Source organism: Stenella coeruleoalba (assembly GCF_951394435.1).
Source record: "Stenella coeruleoalba genome assembly, chromosome: 7".
Taxonomy (NCBI): Eukaryota; Metazoa; Chordata; class Mammalia; order Artiodactyla; family Delphinidae; genus Stenella; species Stenella coeruleoalba.
Window position 1 is genome coordinate 17,112,299 of NC_137153.1, and position 21,042 is coordinate 17,133,340.

A 21,042-nucleotide genomic window follows, 5' to 3' on the forward strand; every position below is an offset into this window, starting at 1 on the left:
AGGTCCTTTCTGTTAAGAACATCCAATAATAGCTTTTAAAAAAAAATTTCAGATGCTATAGTTTTCAGTCCTAGAAATTCTATTTCTTTTTTTATAGTTTACATTTCTCTGCTGATATTACTCTACTACCCCATTCTGTCCATCTTTTCCCATAAATTGTTTTAACGTATTTATAATATCTGTTTTAAGTCCTTGTCTGCTAATTTCAACATCTGACTCTTCTCTGGGCCTGCATCTATTGACTTTTTTCTTTAACTATTAATCTTTTTTTTGTTGTTTCTTCATGTCTGATACTTTTATTGCATATTAAACACTGTGGATGATATGTGCTAAATTTTGTAACTTTTCTCCAAAAAGTGTTGACTTTTTTCCTGGCAGCAATTAAATCTGGGTCATCTTGATCCTGTGGAAGCTTAGTGTTAGATTTTACAAGAATGGGTTTATTTTGCTTTTTCCCCTTAGCCCTAAGATGTAACCCTTTATCCTGGGTTTACTCCTAAGATGTGGCCTTCCTAGAGTTCCAAGGAAAAGCCTAAAGTTTTTACAATTCTCTCTAACTTAGTAGGACCTGAACTCCAGCTTTCTCATAGAACCAAGCAACTGCTGAAATTTCAGCCTTTTAGCAGTTGCTTTTCTCCAAGGTTTCCTTGGAATCTCACCCTGTACATGCACAGACGCAGCCACAGATTTGAGGGGACTTGGTACGGAAAGTTTGGGGCTCCCCCCCCCATTGCTCCTTCCTTACAGAATGTTTCCCATTGATTTACAGCTACTCTAGCAGCCCTTAGACTCAACCTCTGCTTCTTCAGCCTAGTAAGCTAGCCACTTCCTATTTGCATGCTCTCTCTCTCTCTCTCTCTCTCTCTCTCTCTCTCTTTTAAATAAGCAGCTGTGAACTAGGAAGTGCCCTCAGGGAAAAGGCTGGTTAAATGTGGTGCTTACCAAGTTTGTTCCCCTTATTTCAAGAACTGTGTTCCCTCCAGGTGCTGCCCAGAGACCCAACATTTGGGTGCTCTCCAGTCCCTTCAGACAACTGAATATTTAAAAAATGTTTTGTCTAGAGATAAAAATCAGCTGGAGGTTCAGAAACTTATTCAATTTCAGAAATCTGCTGACTTACAATTTAAACCCAAATTCAGCTGATAACAAATATCTGACATTCCATCCCAAGAGTTCTGGGAGCTGGAAGAGTTAAGAGATTTATGTAAATGCTGACTTATTTCTTTGATAAGTTTTTAGTCTTATCTTAAGCATTGATTTCACATTTTAAATCACATCACCACAGTCCGGTTGACCTGTGCCCTTGCACACTTTGCATATACCAGAAGTACAATTTGAAGTGCTTCTAAACTGTTCAGTGTATTGTGGAACAACCCACTTTGAATGGAATCCAATGCACACATTCAACATGATTCTGAATGGTTTAATTCAATCCATTCCATCTAAAAATGCAAGTAATATTGATCTATAAGTAGAGCAATAATAATATCTAAATACTCTCTACAAAGGATTTGTATCTGTTTTCAGCTAATGTATCATGTTAAAGGACCATTTAAATGCTTAATGTATGGGGATAGAAAATATTCTAAAAGTATAAAGATATAGCATTTAAGAAAGATACACAAGTGCAAGTTAAGCTTTATCATTATTATTATTATTATTAATTAAAGACAGTGTGTGTTCAAGCCAGAAGTACTAGGCTGGGAGGCAATACTCTCCTAAATGGCGTCGCTGCTTTTTTTCCTCACCATCCTAAACATTCTATCTTCAACATAACAGCAAAAGTGATTCTTTTAAAAAATAGGTCATATAACATTACTCCTCTGCCCCAAATCCTGTAAAGGCTCCCCTTGGCAAGCAAAGTCAAAGTCCCCACAGTTACCAAAGGCCCTTCATGATTTAACTCCCTCTTCATCTCTGGTCTCAGCTACTACTGCTCCCTCCTTGCTTGTTACACTCCAGCATACAGGCCTCATGCCAGGCACACCCCTGCCTCAGGGCCTTTGCACTTGTAGTCCTTCTGCCTAGAATGTTTTTTCCCACAGATCTCTGTATAGTAACCTCCCATGCCTCTTTTAGGTCTTTGCTTAAAGATTACCATTTCATTGATGCCTCCTTGACTGTCTTATTTTAAATTGCAAACCCTCACCCCACCCCCAACCAGGCATTTCCTCTTCTCCTCCCCTGCTTTATTTTAATCAACAGCACTTATCACAATCTGACATCCCACAACAAATATTTTACCTATTTATCTTATTTTCTGTCCTGCCCTACTAGACTGTAAGTTCCTTGAAGGGAGGTATTTTTTCTGTTTGTCTCCTGCTACGATAAATAATATGATGAGTAAGTGACTAAATTAGTTGAGTGCTAGACCTAGTTCTACCATTAACTAAGTAGCCTGACCCTGGGACAGGCGCTTAATCTCTCTGAGCCTCAGTCTTCTCAGAACTAAATACAAAGAAAAAATTAAATTATATATATGAAAACATTTTATAATATGAAATTTACTACCCAAATGTAAAAGTTGGTTGTTGGTGGTGGCATTGTTTTTACAGCCACTTCATTACTAGGTAGATTAAAAATGTCCTACATGGAAGAAAAAAAACAGGGATGAAATTTCAGTCCAGTTACCAATGCATTAACAGCAATTGGAGAGCTATTTGCCATTCAGCTGGTGCACCTGTTTCTAGATGTTTGTGTGGGTCACTGAAGGCCTCTGTATTGGCACCAGGAATAAAGCACATACTATTTGCTTGGGAATCCAGCTCATTTTTTCCATGTGGGAAAGCAAGGCCGGATGCTGAACCTGTGCCTACAGGGCCTTCTCCTTCCTGAGGTCATCTTTGCACATTTCTACTACAAAGCTATTGAAGTAAGGCCTAGCCAAAGGACATACCTGCCAATCACGAGTTATTCAGCCAAAAGAAAGGAATGCTAGGAAGCAGTTCCCATGCATTCCTGACAGCCCATTTGTAGTTCTCACTCCAAGCTCCTGGTGTCATCATATTCCCGAAATTTCCCCAGATGGCCCGCCCCAAATCCACCCTCCCTTAATGTTCCCTATGAGGTGAATACAAACTCTTCCGCTCTTCCCAATGCAAATGTCACTGCCACCTAGACAAAGGTCATACACAAACGAAAGGAAGCCTGGTGGAAAAGAGGGTGACAAGAAATTCTCCCAAGTACTAAATGGACACATGGGTGGTTATAAGCAAGATGAATGCAGCCTTCCACATGGAGACATTTTCATCTTGACCTGACAAGTGACCATCTTATGGAAATTAAGAAAATGGAAAAGGGTCATCACATAGAAAGGCATTTGAGACTCAATGGACTGCACAGGGGGTTTTAGGGGAGACCAGAGATGTGGCTAAAAAAATAAAATGTCTTTTTCCCACATACAAAACAGCACTGATTCCTGAGTAGGCATGACTGTGGAAAGCCACATCTGGAAAGCCACATTTGTTCATGATAAGGTCTACCATGAGCTATCATTTAATCCTTTCCATATTATCATGAGTCTTGGGATCACAGCTGAGACTTGGAAGGATATATGGTGGGATGTACACCAGAAGGATATCCATCTGGCAAGCACCACTGTTGGTCCCAGTGTCACTGGGCTCAACAAGGAAACTTGGTCTTGGTCAACTACGATCTTTATCTAAGTCTTGGGGCACTGATGACACAAGGGGAAAATGAAAGGTGTTTTGTGGAATATCTCCTGGTGTATATGGACACGGGGGGTTTTGCTGTCCCTCCAGACACAAGAATTTAGGAAAAGTTCACAGGGTCTTTCATCATTGTTCACACTATTTTGGCCAAAGGCATGCCAACCTAAACGATCATTTCTCAGCATGGATCAGACATGTCACTTCAACTGAATCTCATTTCCTAGGGTTTCAATGCTAACATTTCCAGTTATGCCTGGCAAAAACAGAACTGGCACTGTTTGATTTTGATTTCCTTAAAAAAACTATACATTGTATTGGACTAAGAAATTTCATTCATAGGAATTACTTTACTTTTATTTACTTTATTTATACACTGCATCATTCCAAAAGAAAAATTTGAGACAACTTACCAAAAACAAACAAACAAAAAACGCATGAAGTAATAAATAATGAAAATAAAATGAGAGAAAAAAAAAAGTGAGCCAGTAAATAGTTTCCCTTCTTGAATCCCACAATGTTTGGCAGTGAGAACCACAGATAGTTTTACCTATTCTGTCTGTGAAAACTGGAAAGCAGAGAAAATGCACTCTGATAAACATGTCTCCTGCTACCCTCCAACGCATTCACAATATTAAGCCAAAAGCATGAGAAAGAGCTCCAGGTGACAGAGCCCAGCTGTTAGTCTTTGTAGTGGGCAGCATTCCTGAGGCTTTGTCATTTCTTGGCCGCTTAGCCATTTTCATCATTTTGATACTCTGAAAGCATGCCACTTCCAGAAGCAAGCCGGCCCCCAGCCCTCAGGCCCTCTCTGGAGTTGCTTTTTCACCCTGGGCTGCTGAGGTTCAAGACTGGGATGCACACAGGAGCATGTCCCCTCGTCACAAGATCTGGGGTGAGAACAGGAGAGAAGATGGCTGCCCCTTAGACTCAGCTTTGCTGGAGACATAACCTTCTGTCACCTGACTATGTGCCTATTTCTTTGTTTTACCCAAATCTGTAGAGGCACTCTGTCTACTGTGATTCTATTTTCAAATGTTTGACCAAATGGTTACAAATTTCAATAATTTGATTAAATGCCCAAGTGAAAATGGTCATTCAGTCAAATTAAAGAGGTTTCCATCACTTAAGCAACTATACTTATATATGCTTCTGACTCATGAATATACATTTAACCCATGCTCAGATACACGGAGCAAAATGGTAAACCCAGGAAAAAACAAAGCTGCTTTCCTAATCAACTGGAGGTCAAGGTAACCAAATAGTTGATAAAGAGAAACTTCCCTTTTTAGAAATATTCCAGTTCATAAATAAAGGGAAATGCAAGAAATTAAATGTCACCATCTTGCAGCTTCTAATAAAATAATAGGTCAAGGCAATGATCATTAGGGGCTGCTAACTTCACCAAAAGGAAGAGAACCAGTTATTAAAGGCCTCCTGGATGGTTTACACACCCCACCTATGGATTCTGACCAGGCCTCTAACTCCCAACTTGTAGAAAATACAGAGGCTTTTCAAGCATGTTCATTCAATCCAGACTGAAGGAGACAGTACAGAATAAATGATCTAGTTTCTTAAACAAATAAATTATAAGGAAAAATAAAGAGAGAGAGGGACTTCCCTGCTGGCGCAGTTGTTAAGAATCCTCCAGCCAATGCAGGGGACACGGGTTTGAATCCTGGTCCGGGAAGATCCCACATGCCGCAGAGCAACTAAGCCCGTGCGCCACAACTACTGAGCCTGCGCTCTAGAGCCTGCAATCTACAATTACTGAGCCCATGTGCCACAACTACTGAAGCCCATGCACCTAGAGCCCGTGCTCCGCAACAAAGAGAAGCCACCGCAATGAGAAACCCACGTACCGCAACAAAGAGTAGTCCCCACTTGCCAAGACTAAAGAAAGCAACGAAGACCCAACACAGCCAAAAATAAATAAATTTATTTTTTAAAAAAAGAGAGAGAGGTGAACCTAGAGGTTATAAGAGGCTATTTATATCAACCAATTGCAGTGTATGAACTCTATTTGGACCTTGATTCAAACAGGTGGTTTGAAAAAACATTTATGAGACAATAGTGGAAATATGGACTCATGGGATATTTGATGGTACTAAGGAACTATTTTTTTAGGTGTGATAATGGCGTTGTGGTATGTTTTCTTAAAAACTGCTCTTAAAAAGAGGTATGTGCCAAAATATTCCTGGATGAAATGATCTGATATCTGAGATTTACTTTGAAATAACCTGGATGAAGGAGAGAGAGTGAATGGGACTACAGATGAAACACGTTAGCCCTGAGTGATAACTGCTGAAGCTGAGTTAGTGAGGCTTCACTATATTAGTCTACGTTTATGTATGGTTGAAATTTTTCACAATAAAGAATGAAAAAATAAATATTTTTTAAAACTCCACTGAAAGAAATAGTATTGATAGAAAATTCCCTAAAAGTTATCTAGTCCATCGATTGTTTTAGATACAGTACAAGTAACTTCTTTCTGGGTTATGCCAGGGAAGCACACGGTGGCATCCGTGGGGGGAAGGTGGACCGAATTGTTCCTGGTGGATGTCAGAAGCCCAAAGAGAAGAGTGGTGTGACCAAGGGCTCACGAATCTCCTCTCAGTGCTCACTCTGAGGGCGCGGTCAGCAGTACTGCTGACTGTCTTACATCACAGTGTCCTCCTTATAAGTACCTTGAAAGAAATTTCTTTCTGGTTCTAGAATCAAGAAATTTTATGGTTCCCCCAATCATGTAGATTTTCAGGATCATTAGGTAAAACTGAAAATCACCACTTCACACCCATTAGGCTGGCTATTAACAAATAAAAATAACAAGAGTTGTCAAGAATGTGGAGAAATTGGAACCCTGTGCTTTGCTGATGGGAATGTAAAATGGTTCAGTCTTTGTGGAAAATGGTATGCAGGGGTTCCTCAAAAAAAGAAACAGGGAATTATCATATGATCCAGCCATTCCACTCCGGGATGTATTTGCCAAAAGAACTGAAAGCAGGGTCTCAAAGAGATATCTGTACACTCATGTTCATAACAGTATTATTCACAATAGCCAAAATGTGGAAGCAACTCAAGTGTCCGTTGACAGGTGAACAGATAAACTAAATATGGTATGTGCACTCAATGGAATATTACTCAGTCTTAAGAAGGAAGGAAATTCTGACACATGCCACAGCTTGCATGAACCTTGAGGCCACTATGCTAAGTGAAATAAGCCAGTTACAAAAGGACACATAGTGTAGGATTCTGCTTATATGAGGTCCTAGTGTAGTCAGACTCATAGAGAAGGAAAGTCAAACGGTGGCTGCACGGTCTGTGGGGAGGGGAAATTGAGTGTTATTATTTAATAGGTATAGAATTTCAGTTTGGAAAGACAAAAAGTTCAGGAGACGGATGGTGGTGATGGTTGCATAACAATGTGAATGCGCTTTTTAAGTGCACTGAACTGTGCACTTAAAAATGGTTAAAATGGTAAACTTTATGTTATGTATATTTTACCACAATTCTAAAAAACTGAAACCAATCACACAACCAACTGACCTTCATGTTGCCGTTAGGAAATACAGAGTCACATCTGTGACCCAGTTTTATAAATTATATAGTATTATAGCATGCCCTCTTTGCATATTTTACTTCTCATGTTTTTCTTTGGTCTAATATTCACCTAATTCTAATGTATGTTATTTTGCCATTTCTTATATTTTAATTTTCCCTTATTTCATTTTACAGCAAGGCCCAAGAAACTTGTCGAAAGTCACGCACCAGGATCTATCTTACTCCAAAGACCTCAGTGAATTCTGAATTCTCTGGGGACTTCTCCGCAACTTTTGGTGGGCAGGGCGTGCTTACTTTCTGGTTCTTACAAGCATTCCATGTAGCTGAGGTTGATGGATACGCGCTCTCCAGACAGGTGTTACTTTGTCAGACACTATTTGACCCACTCCTTTCTACTCCAGGTGCAATTCCTTTCTCCTGGCACAGAAATCCCCACCCGCACTCCTGCTGCCACGCTGTCACCCTCCCCACTCCAGGACACCCTCTCCAACACCACGCCTGTGCCTTCTCGAGCAGGACCAGGGCCATCCCGTGCAGTGCCACACAAACCAAAAGGAATTTTCAACACAGGCTCTGAAAAGTCTCTTCCCCTCTGCCTATATTATCATCAGACCTTTTCATACTCAAAAACGAAATGTGATCATCACACACGCAAAAAAGGTACATAAAATAAAATGTGTCCTACATGTCTCCAGATGACCAGTTACTGTCCCTTAAAGGTGCTTCAGATCACCATGGAAGGAAGGCCTATTTTCGTTTCCCCAAATGCCTCCTCACTTAAGAAGTTTGCGCCAGTTAGCAACCTGCTGTTCTAACGATCTTGTGAATTTAGACTGTTTAGTTAATTACAAACACATTTCAAAGTCATTCTTTCTGGCCTTTTTCCTAGAATGAGTGACTGCAGCTCCACAGCTCACAGAACGGTCTTCAATAGTTTTCAGTCAAGGTTCAGGGAGAAATATGCCACACCGGGATTGGATTATTTACCAACATAATGTTGGATCCTAGCCAATGAGACACCAATATATTTTCCATTGAAGTCAGACGTATTGCCTGCTGCTTTCAATGCTGTTTTCTTGGCTGGCAGACAAAGTAACTGTGGCTGTTTCTAATTCACCTCTAATTCAAGTTGGGGTGGGGGGGAAATATCTTATGATTGGTTCATCTTACAGACACTGATCTCTTCTCCCTTGGGGTACAGAAGGTGAGTCTCCCAGAGTGAGGCCTGCCTATGGGCCTCTGACAGCCACTGGCCTCTGCTCTGCGATCTGTCCTTCCACACAGCTAGTCAGGAAAGAGTCTAGCAAATCTTGGCCCCCTGGCTAAAAACAGAGAAGTGTAACAAGATCACAGCACACTTTCATGATGTCTTGGATTGTCTTTTGCTCCCTCTTGTTTGAAGAGCCCAAGAGAACCTGACACAGAGAACAGGTTTTACAGTGGTTTGAGTTCCCAGAGCCATCGCTATCAGGCTAGTAGGAGCCTAAGAACCTACAGCGACCCTAAGAATTTGCAGAGGTACTTCTGCTGTGGTTGCTTGGTATCCATCGATTCCTGACCACTACAGTTTCTCACTGCAGAATTTTACCTCTCACCAAACAGCCAGGATATGGGTTTCTAAATGATACAATCAAAGAATTTTAGAGTTAGGAGTAATTTTTCCAAAGAGGTTTAACACTCTGAAACAGAGAAAATTCTCATTAACTGAGAAGAAAGGATCTTAAAGGCTATTTACTTCCACTTCCCAACTGGGTAGGAACGATCTCTCATTTGAATACCTCTACTGATGGAGAGTTCATTACCCTACATCATTGGACAGTATTAGTACAATATTAGAATTGCAAGGGTATAATCAGATAATTCCCCATCTCTTATTGAAATGCTACCAGCCAGGTTTTATAAATATGAATTAACTGTTCATTTCAAGTCATTCAGAAAGAATATAACAATATTTACTGAGTAAAATGCTGGAAGTTAGTGTAACTACTGGTGTTGATGCTATACGGTACATAATGTAAGTCTACTGCGTTGGAATTTTTTCATTTGTTTATTTCATTTTATATCTCTAAGTTCATTATTTTTCAATTTCAACTTTACTCAATGTGTATTTATTATTCTTGACACCATGTCTTATAATATACACTCTCATTAGAGGGCGACATTATATCCCATGTGCCTGAAGTCCTCCGGGTACGTACCTCATTATTTTAACATAATTTTTACCAGCACCCTTTTCACTCTCAAAAGTATCCTAGTTTGGATGATAAGTGTTATGGTCAAGTGCTGAACTCGAAAGTTTTAAAAAACTGTATTTCATTTTTTCAAACTGTACTAAAACTCGTCACCAATTAAGACTGGAGCCCCCAACCCCTGACTTCTCTGTACTCTCCTCAATTAATAAATGTCTATTTTATTTGGAAATGATAAATCTTCCTGACTATGGAGTACTTTTAATAAAGTGAATAGCTGCTCCGTGCTTAAGAATGACCACCACAGAGAGGCCGGAGGCTTGCTCTCTGCGAGGACGGAGGGACCCTCCGCCAACAGAATGTCACTTTCCTGAAGTTATCGCTTCTAAGTCAGGCACAGCATGCTGGTAAGTGTCACGTGGATGTCCTCATGCCAGAGAAAGCATTCCCTCTACTTGACCATATTTCTTTCATCTTTGGGTGCCTCAGTTTCTCCGTCTCTAAAGGAGCACAGTGATGCCCACTTCACAGGGCTGTGGTGGGATTAAAGGGATGGCAGACATAGGGCACTCAGCCACCTGGAACAAAGATATTCAGTAATTGCAAAATGTTCGGTTCCGCTTCTCCGACCTGTAAAAAAGGGGCTCCCACTGACTTGAAAGAGAGCATCACACACAGACGAGTAGAAGCCCACTAGGACAGCAGGCCTATTACCCTCATTATCATTGTCCTAAAGTGCAGAGGAGAGAAAAGGGCAACAGAAAGGCTAAAAAACCGTGATCACAGAAAAACAAGACAAGGATAAAACTGACTGGGCCATGAAAGAAAACCTGAAAAAAATGAACGTCTTTTTGTTTTAAAAATAATCTGTGAAGATTACATGCCAGAAATAGCTTTTAAGGAGCCATCTATATATTCTCTGGTCACTTGATATAATAACACATTCATACATTTTTCACAACGGAGCCTGCCCTTGACCCTCACTCTACCCTTCCTTACATCATCCACCCTAAGCTAAATGCTAATGGCCGTTCGGTCAGTGGCCACTTTCAGAATGGATTAAATTTACAAGTTTCTATTTAGACAGCATTCTGTAAGGTACATTCAAATGATTAACCAATAGATAATGAAATTGAAACTGGTGATACTCGTTTGGCATAAAATATTGACTTCCCAGGCTGAAGAATGAGTTTGGACAAGTACAAAGTGCCACTGTTGCTTTGGTGATCTCACAGTCAAGTCAATGTAAGACATTCTCCTGCACATTAATACCTGCTACTAAAATCAAATGGGGGAAAACGATAAACAGCAGGAGACGTCACTCCAAAAAGCAGTATTTTCCTGGCAAAAGCTGTGTCTCCAGCGTCCTTCAGAGCACTCTGGGAATGCACAGAAATTCACAAATCAATTTGCTAAATTGGCTTGGCTGGAAATCATGCTTCTGTGCATGGATCCAGCTGAAAGGCATTTCTGACTCTACCAGACTCTCCCAGGACTCCTGTAACCAGGCCAAGAGTCAGGGGACATGGTAAAAAGAGCGTGGACTTCCGGCCTGTTAGACCTGGGCTCAAATTCAAGCTCCACCATCTCTGGCTGAGAGACCTGTGATAAATCATGTGAGCTCTCTGAGAAGGGAATTACGTAATCCTACCAGCTTTACAAGGTTCTGAGAGGATTAAATGCCCAAGATATGCCAAAGAGGTGCACTTAGTTTGACTTTTTCAGTACAGCTATAAACAACCCAAATGACAGAAGCCCACCCCAAAACCCATCCACTCCCTCACTCCACTGCAGGCCAGGTGGACAAGCCATATCAAGTGAGGACAGTTTTGAAAACACAAATATAAAATGCTTGCACGCACTTAACCAAAACAGAGGCCTTCATTTAAGTATCTGGAAGAGCCAAACAGCAGTGCTAATAAGGCAAAAATCCTTAGATGTCAAGAGATATTCTATTTTATCACCTGTATAGTTCTGCACTGGTAGAAATTATGCACAGGATTCATTTCTTTTAAAACCACACCCCTTGGCCATTCACAGTGGGCTTCCCAGGGCTGCCTGAGGCCAGATGAGGCTTCAGCCCCAAGTATGGAAGATGCAGAAGCCAAGGGAAGGGTCTCAGAGCACCTCGTCAGCCTTCCCATTCTACAGGTGAGAAAACTGAGGCTTGGAGGGGGGATTTGCTTGCCCAGAGTCAAACAATGAAGGCCTTGGGTTAGGATTTTTAGGAAAGCCACTCTAAACCAAACCTTTGACAAAATAATAGTAATAATAATCTCGCCACGGAGCTTATTCACTGATATTTCCAATTCTGTGGCAAACAATGTCATCAGTCCTTTGGGAAGGAGGCTTTCCTCCAATACCACAACAGGGGGAAATCTATGACAGGTCAGTCTCATTTTACATTTCCCAGTATGACATGGAACCTAGTTTCTAACCTAGTTTCTAGGGGTTCACAAATCTGAAAGACAAAAAAAAATCATCAAAAGAACCCTTTGAACATTGATGTGACATTTGTTGTCTCCTGGTAACAGACACTGTGCTAGGCCTACAACTTAAGTGAGATGGCATCATCTGAACATAATTTCTCAGAGGAACGTTAACAAATCAAATAGTTAGCCGACATCTTATAGTGACCATTGATGATTTTTTTCTTCAAAAACCAAATTCTCCATTTAAATTTCCTTTTTTTTTTTTTTTTTGTGGTACGCGGGCCTCTCCCGTTGCAGAGCACAGGCTCCGGACGCGCAGGCTCAGCAGCCATGGCTCATGGGCCCAGCCGCTCCGCGGCATGTGGGATCTTCCCAGACCGGGGCACGAACCCGTGTCCCCTGCACCAGCAGACGGACTCTCAACCACTGCGCCATCAGGGAAGCCCTCCATTTAAATTTCTGAACATAATAACTCCTAATCACTAACCAGTACATTTTAAAAGGTGACAGCCCATACAGAGCAAGATTTACAAACACCTAGGCAGAAGTGGGTCCCTGTTTCATAACTCTCCAACTGTTAATCATCAGTGATGACTAACTCTGGGATTAGGGAAACATTTTATCCTGAATATGCTAATTTAGAGACAGTGTTGTCAGGAGGCTAATTTCTGGCTCAAAGACACTTCAATGCCTAAAGCAGTTTTACATCAAAAGCCCTTGTAGGAGACTTCCATCAGGACCAGGGGAAGACGGAAGCTGGAGGGGGGCATGAAGAAAGGGGAATTCAGGTTTTTAGGATGAAAGAGATGATAGAATCTGTCTAAAGGCTAAGGGGAAGGAAGCAGAGGAAACAAACAAACAAAGGAATATGCTCAATTCATAATGGAAGAGAAAGAGACCATTCAATTTGATTATTGCTTTTTGTGGAATAACATCTCAAAACTCCTTGAATCCCAGCTTTAATAAAGATATATATATATATATATACATATATATATGTATATATATATATGTATATATATGAAAAAAATCCTTCCTGGGAAAGAAAAACTCAACTCCTAAATTATCAGGTTAATTCAGTGTGGACATAAGAAATAGTAAATACACAGTTTGATATTTGATTTGCAAAGTGAGAAAGGAAAGCATACTAAATTCTATAGAATGAGCTTTTCTGATCCCAGATATACTAAGAACTTGATAGTTTTTTGGCTGCAACGACTTGTAAATATCTAGAAGAGCCCAGATTTTGAAGCCCTGAGGACACTTGCTAAAACTCAGAAACTTGGCACTAGTCTTTGCACACAATTTGGGTTTTCTTTCAGAGTTGTTATCTTACCAAATAGAGCCATCTGTGTTCCCTCTGGGAAAGGTTCAACTGTTCTGTTGCCATTGACATGATGTTTGGCTAGAAAAAAAAAAAAGAGAAAGAAAGAAAGAAATGCAAGTTAAGTGTAAAGTTCTACACACATACTAACACATGTCATTAAATGTGTCAGAGAGCCCAGTTCTCATTTTTAGTTAGCAACGGTACCAAAGCTCACCCTCTTAAGAGAGTTTCAACTATTTTGTTTTTAATCTCAGTTACAAAAGAGCCTAGAGATGGCCTGATTCAGGCATGGCATTTTACAAGTGAGCATGCCCAGACCCAAGCACGTGCAGAGCCGTGCAGCGGGGGGGCAGCAGAGCCAGCCCAGCCTGGAAGCTCCTGACTCCCGGCCAGAGGGTCCCCTGTGTGCCAGGCCGTGCCCTGGACAACAAGGACAGCTCGGGATTCCAGGGTGCATTGAGGTGGCTTCCCCTGAGGACTCCTGATGACCAGAAGTAAAGTGAGCTGTAAAGACAGCAGGGTAAGCCTGGGACCAATTTTTCAAGAACCAGAATAACAGAAGACATCATTTCACAAGTCAAGCACTGTTCCAGGGGCCAGAGATGCTTGCCTTTTAACGACCAGACAGACTTGCATTCCAGTGTTTCTTACTACTTGTCATCCACCCTCGTCACCTCCACCAATCACCCTTCCCACCCGAGTGCATATCAAGGACTTAGAAACAAAAAGTGACCAGCTTATGGTTTTCCAACATGAACTTATTTTTATAACCCCCAAACTGCAACCAGATAGAGAAGATCTGAGCATGGTCCATCTACGAGTAGTCTAAGAAGATCCTCAGGAATGTCTGAATATGGGCATTTATGTTGAAAATACATAAGAAAAGAATGGCTAAAACACTTTGACACTGCATCATGGTGCACTTATATTTTGATTTCATGGGTCACATCAGATTTATTGAGCTCTGCACAGGGCTCAGCACCAAAGCTAGGCTCTGAGGCATCTAGAGGGGAAGACTGACATGGCTCTTGCCCTCAAGGAGTGTACAATTATCTTCAAGAGGTAAAAATTTCAAGAGTGAACTTTACCAGAAAGCTTACAATTGTGTGCTAAGTCCTGGAGCGGGGACTAAAGGTATGGTAAGAGTTTGCAGCAGAGGGACAGCAAGCTGCAAGGCAGAGCCAGGGCCTGGAGGAACTGCAACTAGTGTCGGGTCTAAAAGGAGGAGCAGGGTTTGGAAAGGCAGAGGGTGAGGGAGCAACTCGAGTGAGAGCCAGGAGTAGATGCAACCAAGGCATCATCCTGGGCCAGACTAGAGTCTAGTCTGGGTGCAGTAGAGGAGACATGCTGAGAAGCAATGGCACTCCAGGAGGGATTGGTAGGCAGGCACCAGGTCATGGGAGGTCTTGAGAACCCCATCCAAATCCATGGGAACCCTAGGCAGCCTCCGCAGCACTACTGCAAATATTTTAGAACCTGAAGGCTTACGAGGCTCAGCCTAGCTAGATGATCCCTTCAGGATACTGTCAGTTCAGCGGCTTCCACGGATTCTTGAGGAATGGTGGCACTACCTGAAGAACAGACAGAATAGCTGGGAGAAGGCGAGGAGCCAGGCTGAACCAGAGAACAAGCCTGGCACCAACAGCAGATGCAAGAGGGAAGGTCACAGGTGGCCCTGGGACCTTGGACAGTGCTCAGATATGGTTAGGACCATCGGTTACTGAATCCAAAGGAACATGATGGGGCTCCACGTGGAGGCCACAGCTCTGTTCTACAGTTAGGACCCTAAAGCCCCTGTCAGAGGTTTTAAAACGTTTGCCTTTACACATATCAACAGTTGTAAACCCATTCAAACTCTAACCCACTAATCCCACTCATAAAAATTTAATCTAAGGAAAAATGCGCGAGAAAAAGAAAAGGTGGTAGACATAAAAATATTTATTAAGGTATTACTGGTAATAAAGAAATCTTTAAAGCAACTAAATATCCAGAAACAGAGAAACAGCTTAGAAAATTATAATTCACGATTTATCACAAGCATGGACTATCATGCAACATTTTAAATACAGAATTTGAGAGATATATTGAAATGTGAAAAAATATTTGGGATAACAGTAAGTGAAAACAATTCTATTACACGCTGAATGTAGACTATAAAAACTAACAAAAATGTGAATGCTTATGGGAAAAGACTGGCAGAGAAATATGCAAAAACAAAAATAACTAGGAAGATTATGCAAGATATTTATCTCTATCAATTGTCTTTGTCATTGTCAGATTCTTATTTCCTAGATGAAAATATGTTTGTTTGGACTTTTAAAGTCAACAAAATTATAGATTTCTAAAATTTTTTCTGCAGTACTTAGTTTCCCAGGACAGTCCCTCAGGACTTATGTATAGTCCAGTCGAAACACTACATACTTACCACAAAGAGTGTGGCCTATTTGACTTCTCCTCTGGGACAGCTCAAAAGCACCTCCAATGCAGCAGGATGTCCTTCCACTCCAAACCTGACCCTCTTCCAGCATCCCTACCTCTGGGAATAGGACCACCATCCTCCTACTTTCTAGGCATCCTTGCCCATTCTCTCTCCCTCGCTACCCATATCTAATCTATCACCAAATCTGGCTAATTTCGCCTTCCAGATATCTTTAGAGTCCTTCCCCTTCTTCCCTTCACCGTCCAAGCCACCCTAGTCCCACCTCTTATGGCCTCCTTGCCTGCACTCCTACAAGCACCTCTACGTCTTCCACATCCCCTTTCTAATTCATTCTTCTCGGTGTCGCCACAATTATCTTTTAACTCTGATTATATAACACAAAGTCCCCGACCCTCTCCCCCACTTTCCATGGCTTCCCACTGCTCTTAGGCTAAAGTCAGAACTCTTTAATGCAGCTTCAAAAACCCACATGGTCCGGCCACCTCATTCCCTCATTCCCTCTACTACAGTCAGAGCTGCACCTTACACTTAGTCATTATTCCAGCAAGTAGACTACAAGCTCAGAGAAGGCAGGGCTCATATTGGTTCACTGTTTCCACAATTACAGCACACTGTGGGACCCAGCATAGGTGTTCAATAAATAGTTGCTAAATTAACGAAGGAAAACAAACTACTAAAAAGTCTCTCTTCAGCCATTATGAAAGATATATTATTTGATACGCTAAACATGTATCTCTCTTTATATGTACCTGTGTCCCTTACACAAAAATGATCATTGAAAATGGCCACTCAGAGTCTCCCCAACCAGGTGGCCTGGAGATCAAGGAACTCCTCTGTTCTAGTCCTTAAATGCCACTCCTCTTCCCTTCCCATCCACCTACTCTCATCTGAGAAAATGGATGTGGAAAGACTGGAAATGCTACCCGGAGAGGAAGGAGGATTCACATGCAACTCTCTCCTCAGTGCCAAAGTTCCCCAGGACTCTGTCTTATCTTTCATTCTAGAGCCTGAGGCCCAAAGATAACAAGCCCTGTTAACTTGATTTTGCATTTTCTCCTGAACCACAGCTGAGCCTTACATCAGTCCCTGGACAGCAAAGACACAGCATTAGCCAAGGAGAGACAGCACAGTATCCAGGGCTAAGGAACAAAACTGCCTGACCCTGAATCTCAGCTCTTCCCCTTCCTAGCTGTATGACCTTGGCTTAGCAACTTAGCCTCGTTGTGCCTCCGTTTCCTCATTTGTAAGGGTTTACTCATTTGTACCTACTTTGTAGGTTGCTTTGAGAATCAAATGAATTAATATATGTAAAGCACTTAGAACAGTGCCTGGCATGCAGTACACATTACTTAACTGTTAGGCTAGTATTACCATTTACATGTGAACTTTGTTTTTCACAAGATCTGAGTCAGGAATGACAAATACATGGCACATATTTACTTCTCCTCCACTTTCATGCCCGTGGCAGACATCATTAATCAATCACAGCAGACTTTCATGATCCCCAAATATGATCACAAAATCTTTTCTCAACTTAGGACCCCACAGAGTCTCTTATTCCTTCGGGGGGGCATGTGTGATGAAATCACTTTGTTATTCCTGGTCTAAGTGAATAGAACAGAAAGATGGTACAAAGAAAAGCCATTTTCCTTCTCATTTCTACATAATACATGGCAATTTTTAAAAAGACTCTTTGAAAATCTCCAAAACTCTACACAGCTTTACTGATAAAAGAATGGAGGAAAATCTGAGTGCTACTTTCCATTCCATGAGGAGAGAACGCGGAGTTTTAAAAACCAAGCAATGGCAGTGCCAGTCCTGCAAACCGAGGGCATTTTCCCATTGAAACTCTGCTGAGGCAAGTACAGGACTTGGGGGCCAAAGAACCAGAGACCCTTTAAACATATTCTAAAGGTCAAATAAGACTGGGGGTGGGGAGACTCACCTGGGAACCTAATCAGCATTTGTAATTTTTTTTTCAAAATTGGTGGCACATTTCACCACAGAAACAATCAAACTGACTAAACAGAAAAGTCACTCATTGACTGGGCACTAACTATTGATTACCAGCAGAGCATGACATGGAAACAGGAGGGGGTCTGTGACAGGGACATCTGTTGCCTGGCCACAGCAGGGTGGACGCCTCCCATCTGGCTGGTTGGGCTCCGTGGGAGCATGTTCTAAAGCCCCACGCTCCAGGAAGACAACCTCTACTGATGGCCATGACGTGTCCTCGGTCAAGGGCATGTGAGGACGAGGAACAGATTTCCATTTATCTTGAAAGCCCAGTGCTCGAGGAGCAGCGAGGTTAATTAGAGCACGATTGGGTCAAAGTCAACTATCGGAGAGATTTTGAAGGGGATTTGGGGGGCACTTAAAAAGCTTTAGAAGATGATACTGACGCTGTTTCTTGTTTTGTTTTGTTTTATGAATGTCTAATGCACTTCAGACTTTATGACTGTTTTCTTCCTTCAGAAAAATACAATAAAACAGTTCAATAATGCACCTGCAATAATGCAAATGCAGACATAAACCAACCGGTGATTAGCACCACGTCCTGTGCTCAAGCTGAGAGCTAAAATTCCTATCTTCTGGGTAAGGTTGTCGGAGGGACTTATAGGTAAATGGCAGGGAAGTGGGGGACTGGAGGGTGGGCCCCCAGATCCTCAGGATTCTCCTGTAGGGCCAAGCCCCTCCAGTCTGGGTGACCATGGCGACACCACCTAATTGGAGATCCCAGGAACTGCTGCTGCTGTCCTGGGAGTCCAGGTCCACTGCTGGGCACAAAATCATCCCAGGACTGGAACAGCTGTATATTGGACTGAAGCCTCAGAGCTGCAGACCATCTAGTGGTGCCTGTCCCTCCCTGTCACGTTATTCATCCCACAAAACCCAACACATACTCATCCTGTGTTACTATCAGTCATTCACGCTGCTATGAAGCTCATCGGTGGCGATTAGGTTCAGTTTGGGGCTGGAGTAAGAGTGCATTTATTTCACGAATAAGGTAACACAAATCTGTCAGGCCCCCAAACCAAACATGGTCTCACAGTCCCTCCCCTTGTCTGTTTCCTTGTGGCTCTTTCTCTAGATCCCAAATCCCTGGTGTCTCAAGGACAAGTCAGACTGGAACTAAGGCGGGTTCATATCTGGCCCACAAGCCTAAGCCTTGGACGAGGCTCTGTCTCCAGCAGAGGGTCCTTTGATCACACTGACTAAGCATCCTGGGCCCTGGTCCTGCCAAGGTGCCCTTCACAGCGCTGTAAGGATGAACTGATGACTGTTGATTTGGAAAGAAAGGGCAGCAGGAGTTCTGAGGATGCACCTGCAGCCCAGTCACCCAAATACAGGACAGGTGCACTGCGAGAGGTCAGGCGATGATGCTTCTGGCCCCCTCTGCCCAGAGGCACTGTGCTTCTATCATATTTTTGTTCCTTACAGTGCCTGTTACTTTGGCTATGGTGTTTTAAGGTGAATGTTAATCCAGGGTGTACTCTGTATGTGAGGAGGGGGCGGGGGGAAGTTACATGGCGGTGGGCAAGTTACAGGGAGGGCCGACCTCTGCTCTCCACCCATCCTGTGTCCAAGGAAGCTGGAGTCCTTCCTACCGATTGGTGAGGTACACGACTAGAGGCAGGTGGAGTCTGTGGCTAGGAGAGGCTGGAGAGGAGTCCCCAGCAAAGGCAACGGCGCGAATGAGATGAAGGTCCCCCACTGCTGTGAACACCCGGAGGCGAGCACTCCCCTCAGAGCTCCAGGGGGTGAGGAGGGCCAGCCCGCACTGCCTTCCTCCCATGGTGACCAGTGACTGTGTATCTAAGTGGGAGCTGCCCTAAAAGCAAAAAATACGTGATGGAAAAGGCAGGAAAATCAGATGAGAACATTTTAGATTGTAGCACTAAAACAAAAATTCACCTGTCATTGAGGATCTTATCCTTATGCCCCAGCCGCTCCCCTTCCTCCAGTTAATGCCTTTTCCCTTTGCTCCAGGGACAACAAACTGAAGACCAGCTCTTGGCCAGTGAAGGTGGTGATTCCTCGGGCTCAGGCAGCCTTGCGCCTCCGGGGTCCCCCTGCAGCACAGCCCGAATGGCACAGTGACGGGGCAGGACAGGGCAGAGCAAGGCTGGGCTCAGCCCCAGTGAGGACACGTTTGGTGAGGCATCAGCTCCAAATGGTGGAGCTTACGGCTCAGACCCACTAGCAGTTACGTGTTTAGTACGTGCCAGGTACCAGCTGCTGTGGGAAGAAAGATAAACTTCATAGACCCTACACTCAAGGAGATCCATTTAATCCACAAATTTATTGAGAGAAATCCTGAGAGGAGATTTCTGGCCAGAAGAGTGAGCTGAGGATGAGAGTATGTTTTAAAAATAAAGCATTATGCAAGCAGAGGACATTTTTACTTTTCGTGATGTGCCTGCTGTGTTTTCTGAGGTCTGCTCAGGGCACAAGACCACGAGTGTGACTCTAAACCCGGAACAGCAAAGCCAAGTGCACAAGGCCTCAGACACCAGCCCTTTCCTGTTCCTAAGAAAAACTGGCCCAGAATGATCCTGCTGTGTCCCCACAAGACGGCACAGGAGAGTAAAGGAGAGTGACCACAGGGATGCCCACAATGAGAGGGCAGGAGGTGGACCAGATGCCCTAGAAAACAGTGTCAGAATTATTTCTGTATGTTCCTAAGCAGGCTCCCATGATTCTGTAAAAGACAGTGATTCCACTGCCAGAGAGAAAGTGGAGAAGACAGACTACACATAAAAAATTAAATATATCAATAACGAACACATACATGAGTAGATGCTCAACCACACAATGAGATACTATTTTTAATTCGTGAAAATGGCAAAATTACAAAACCAATGCCAAGTACCGATGAGGGTGTAGAGACACGGGCTTTCTCATATACTGCTCATGGAAGTGGGAATGCTACAATCTATTTGGAAAGTAGTCTGGCAATATGCATCAAGAATGTCAAAAGCTTTTAAATGATTTCTACCTTAGGAAATAATCAGAAGTGAGGCAAAGGTTTCCAAAGATGTTTATAGCAGAATTGTTTGTAACAGTGAAAATCCATAAAAAAGCTATATGGCCCAACAAAAGGGGGATAATGAAGTAAATTGTAGCACAGTCCTCAGATGCAATATTACCTCATAATTTTAAAAGTATGATCATAAAAAGGTTTCTTCCACGGTGTCAGGAAATAGTAATAATATAGAGTTAAGTGGAGAATAGCAAGAAAAAAGAGGAAATCTAGATCCTATTAGGTATATTTTCAAGTTGTACAAATCTAAATGTTTTCCTTTGAGTCCCATTCCTCTGTTTTCTTTGAGAAGGAGACAGAGCAAGAGAAACCACTGAAACTCTCTTAAGTGAGAAAAACCGATGAGCAGATCACTTCCTGCTTGATGGCATGAGGACCCTT

The 21,042-nt window shown here is 42.5% G+C and overlaps 1 protein-coding gene across 3 annotated transcripts in view; it reads right to left on the reverse strand.

Moving 5' to 3' along the window:
• Positions 1 to 21,042, reverse strand: part of MSRA (methionine sulfoxide reductase A) — a 370,575-nt gene that overhangs the window by 214,941 nt on the left and 134,592 nt on the right. The window contains exons 2-3 of one of the 3 annotated variants that reach the window (XM_079927556.1): positions 19,533 to 19,690; positions 13,187 to 13,255 (exon numbers count right to left, since the gene is read on the reverse strand). The exons of 1 other annotated variant lie outside the window; for it this stretch is intronic. In XM_079927556.1, the coding sequence (XP_079783682.1) occupies positions 13,187 to 13,255; positions 19,533 to 19,539 (76 nt within the window). In that variant the 5' untranslated portion in view covers positions 19,540 to 19,690. The remainder of the gene's footprint in view (positions 1 to 13,186; positions 13,256 to 19,532; positions 19,691 to 21,042) is intronic. One more of the 3 variants, XM_079927554.1, reaches the window with a different exon arrangement.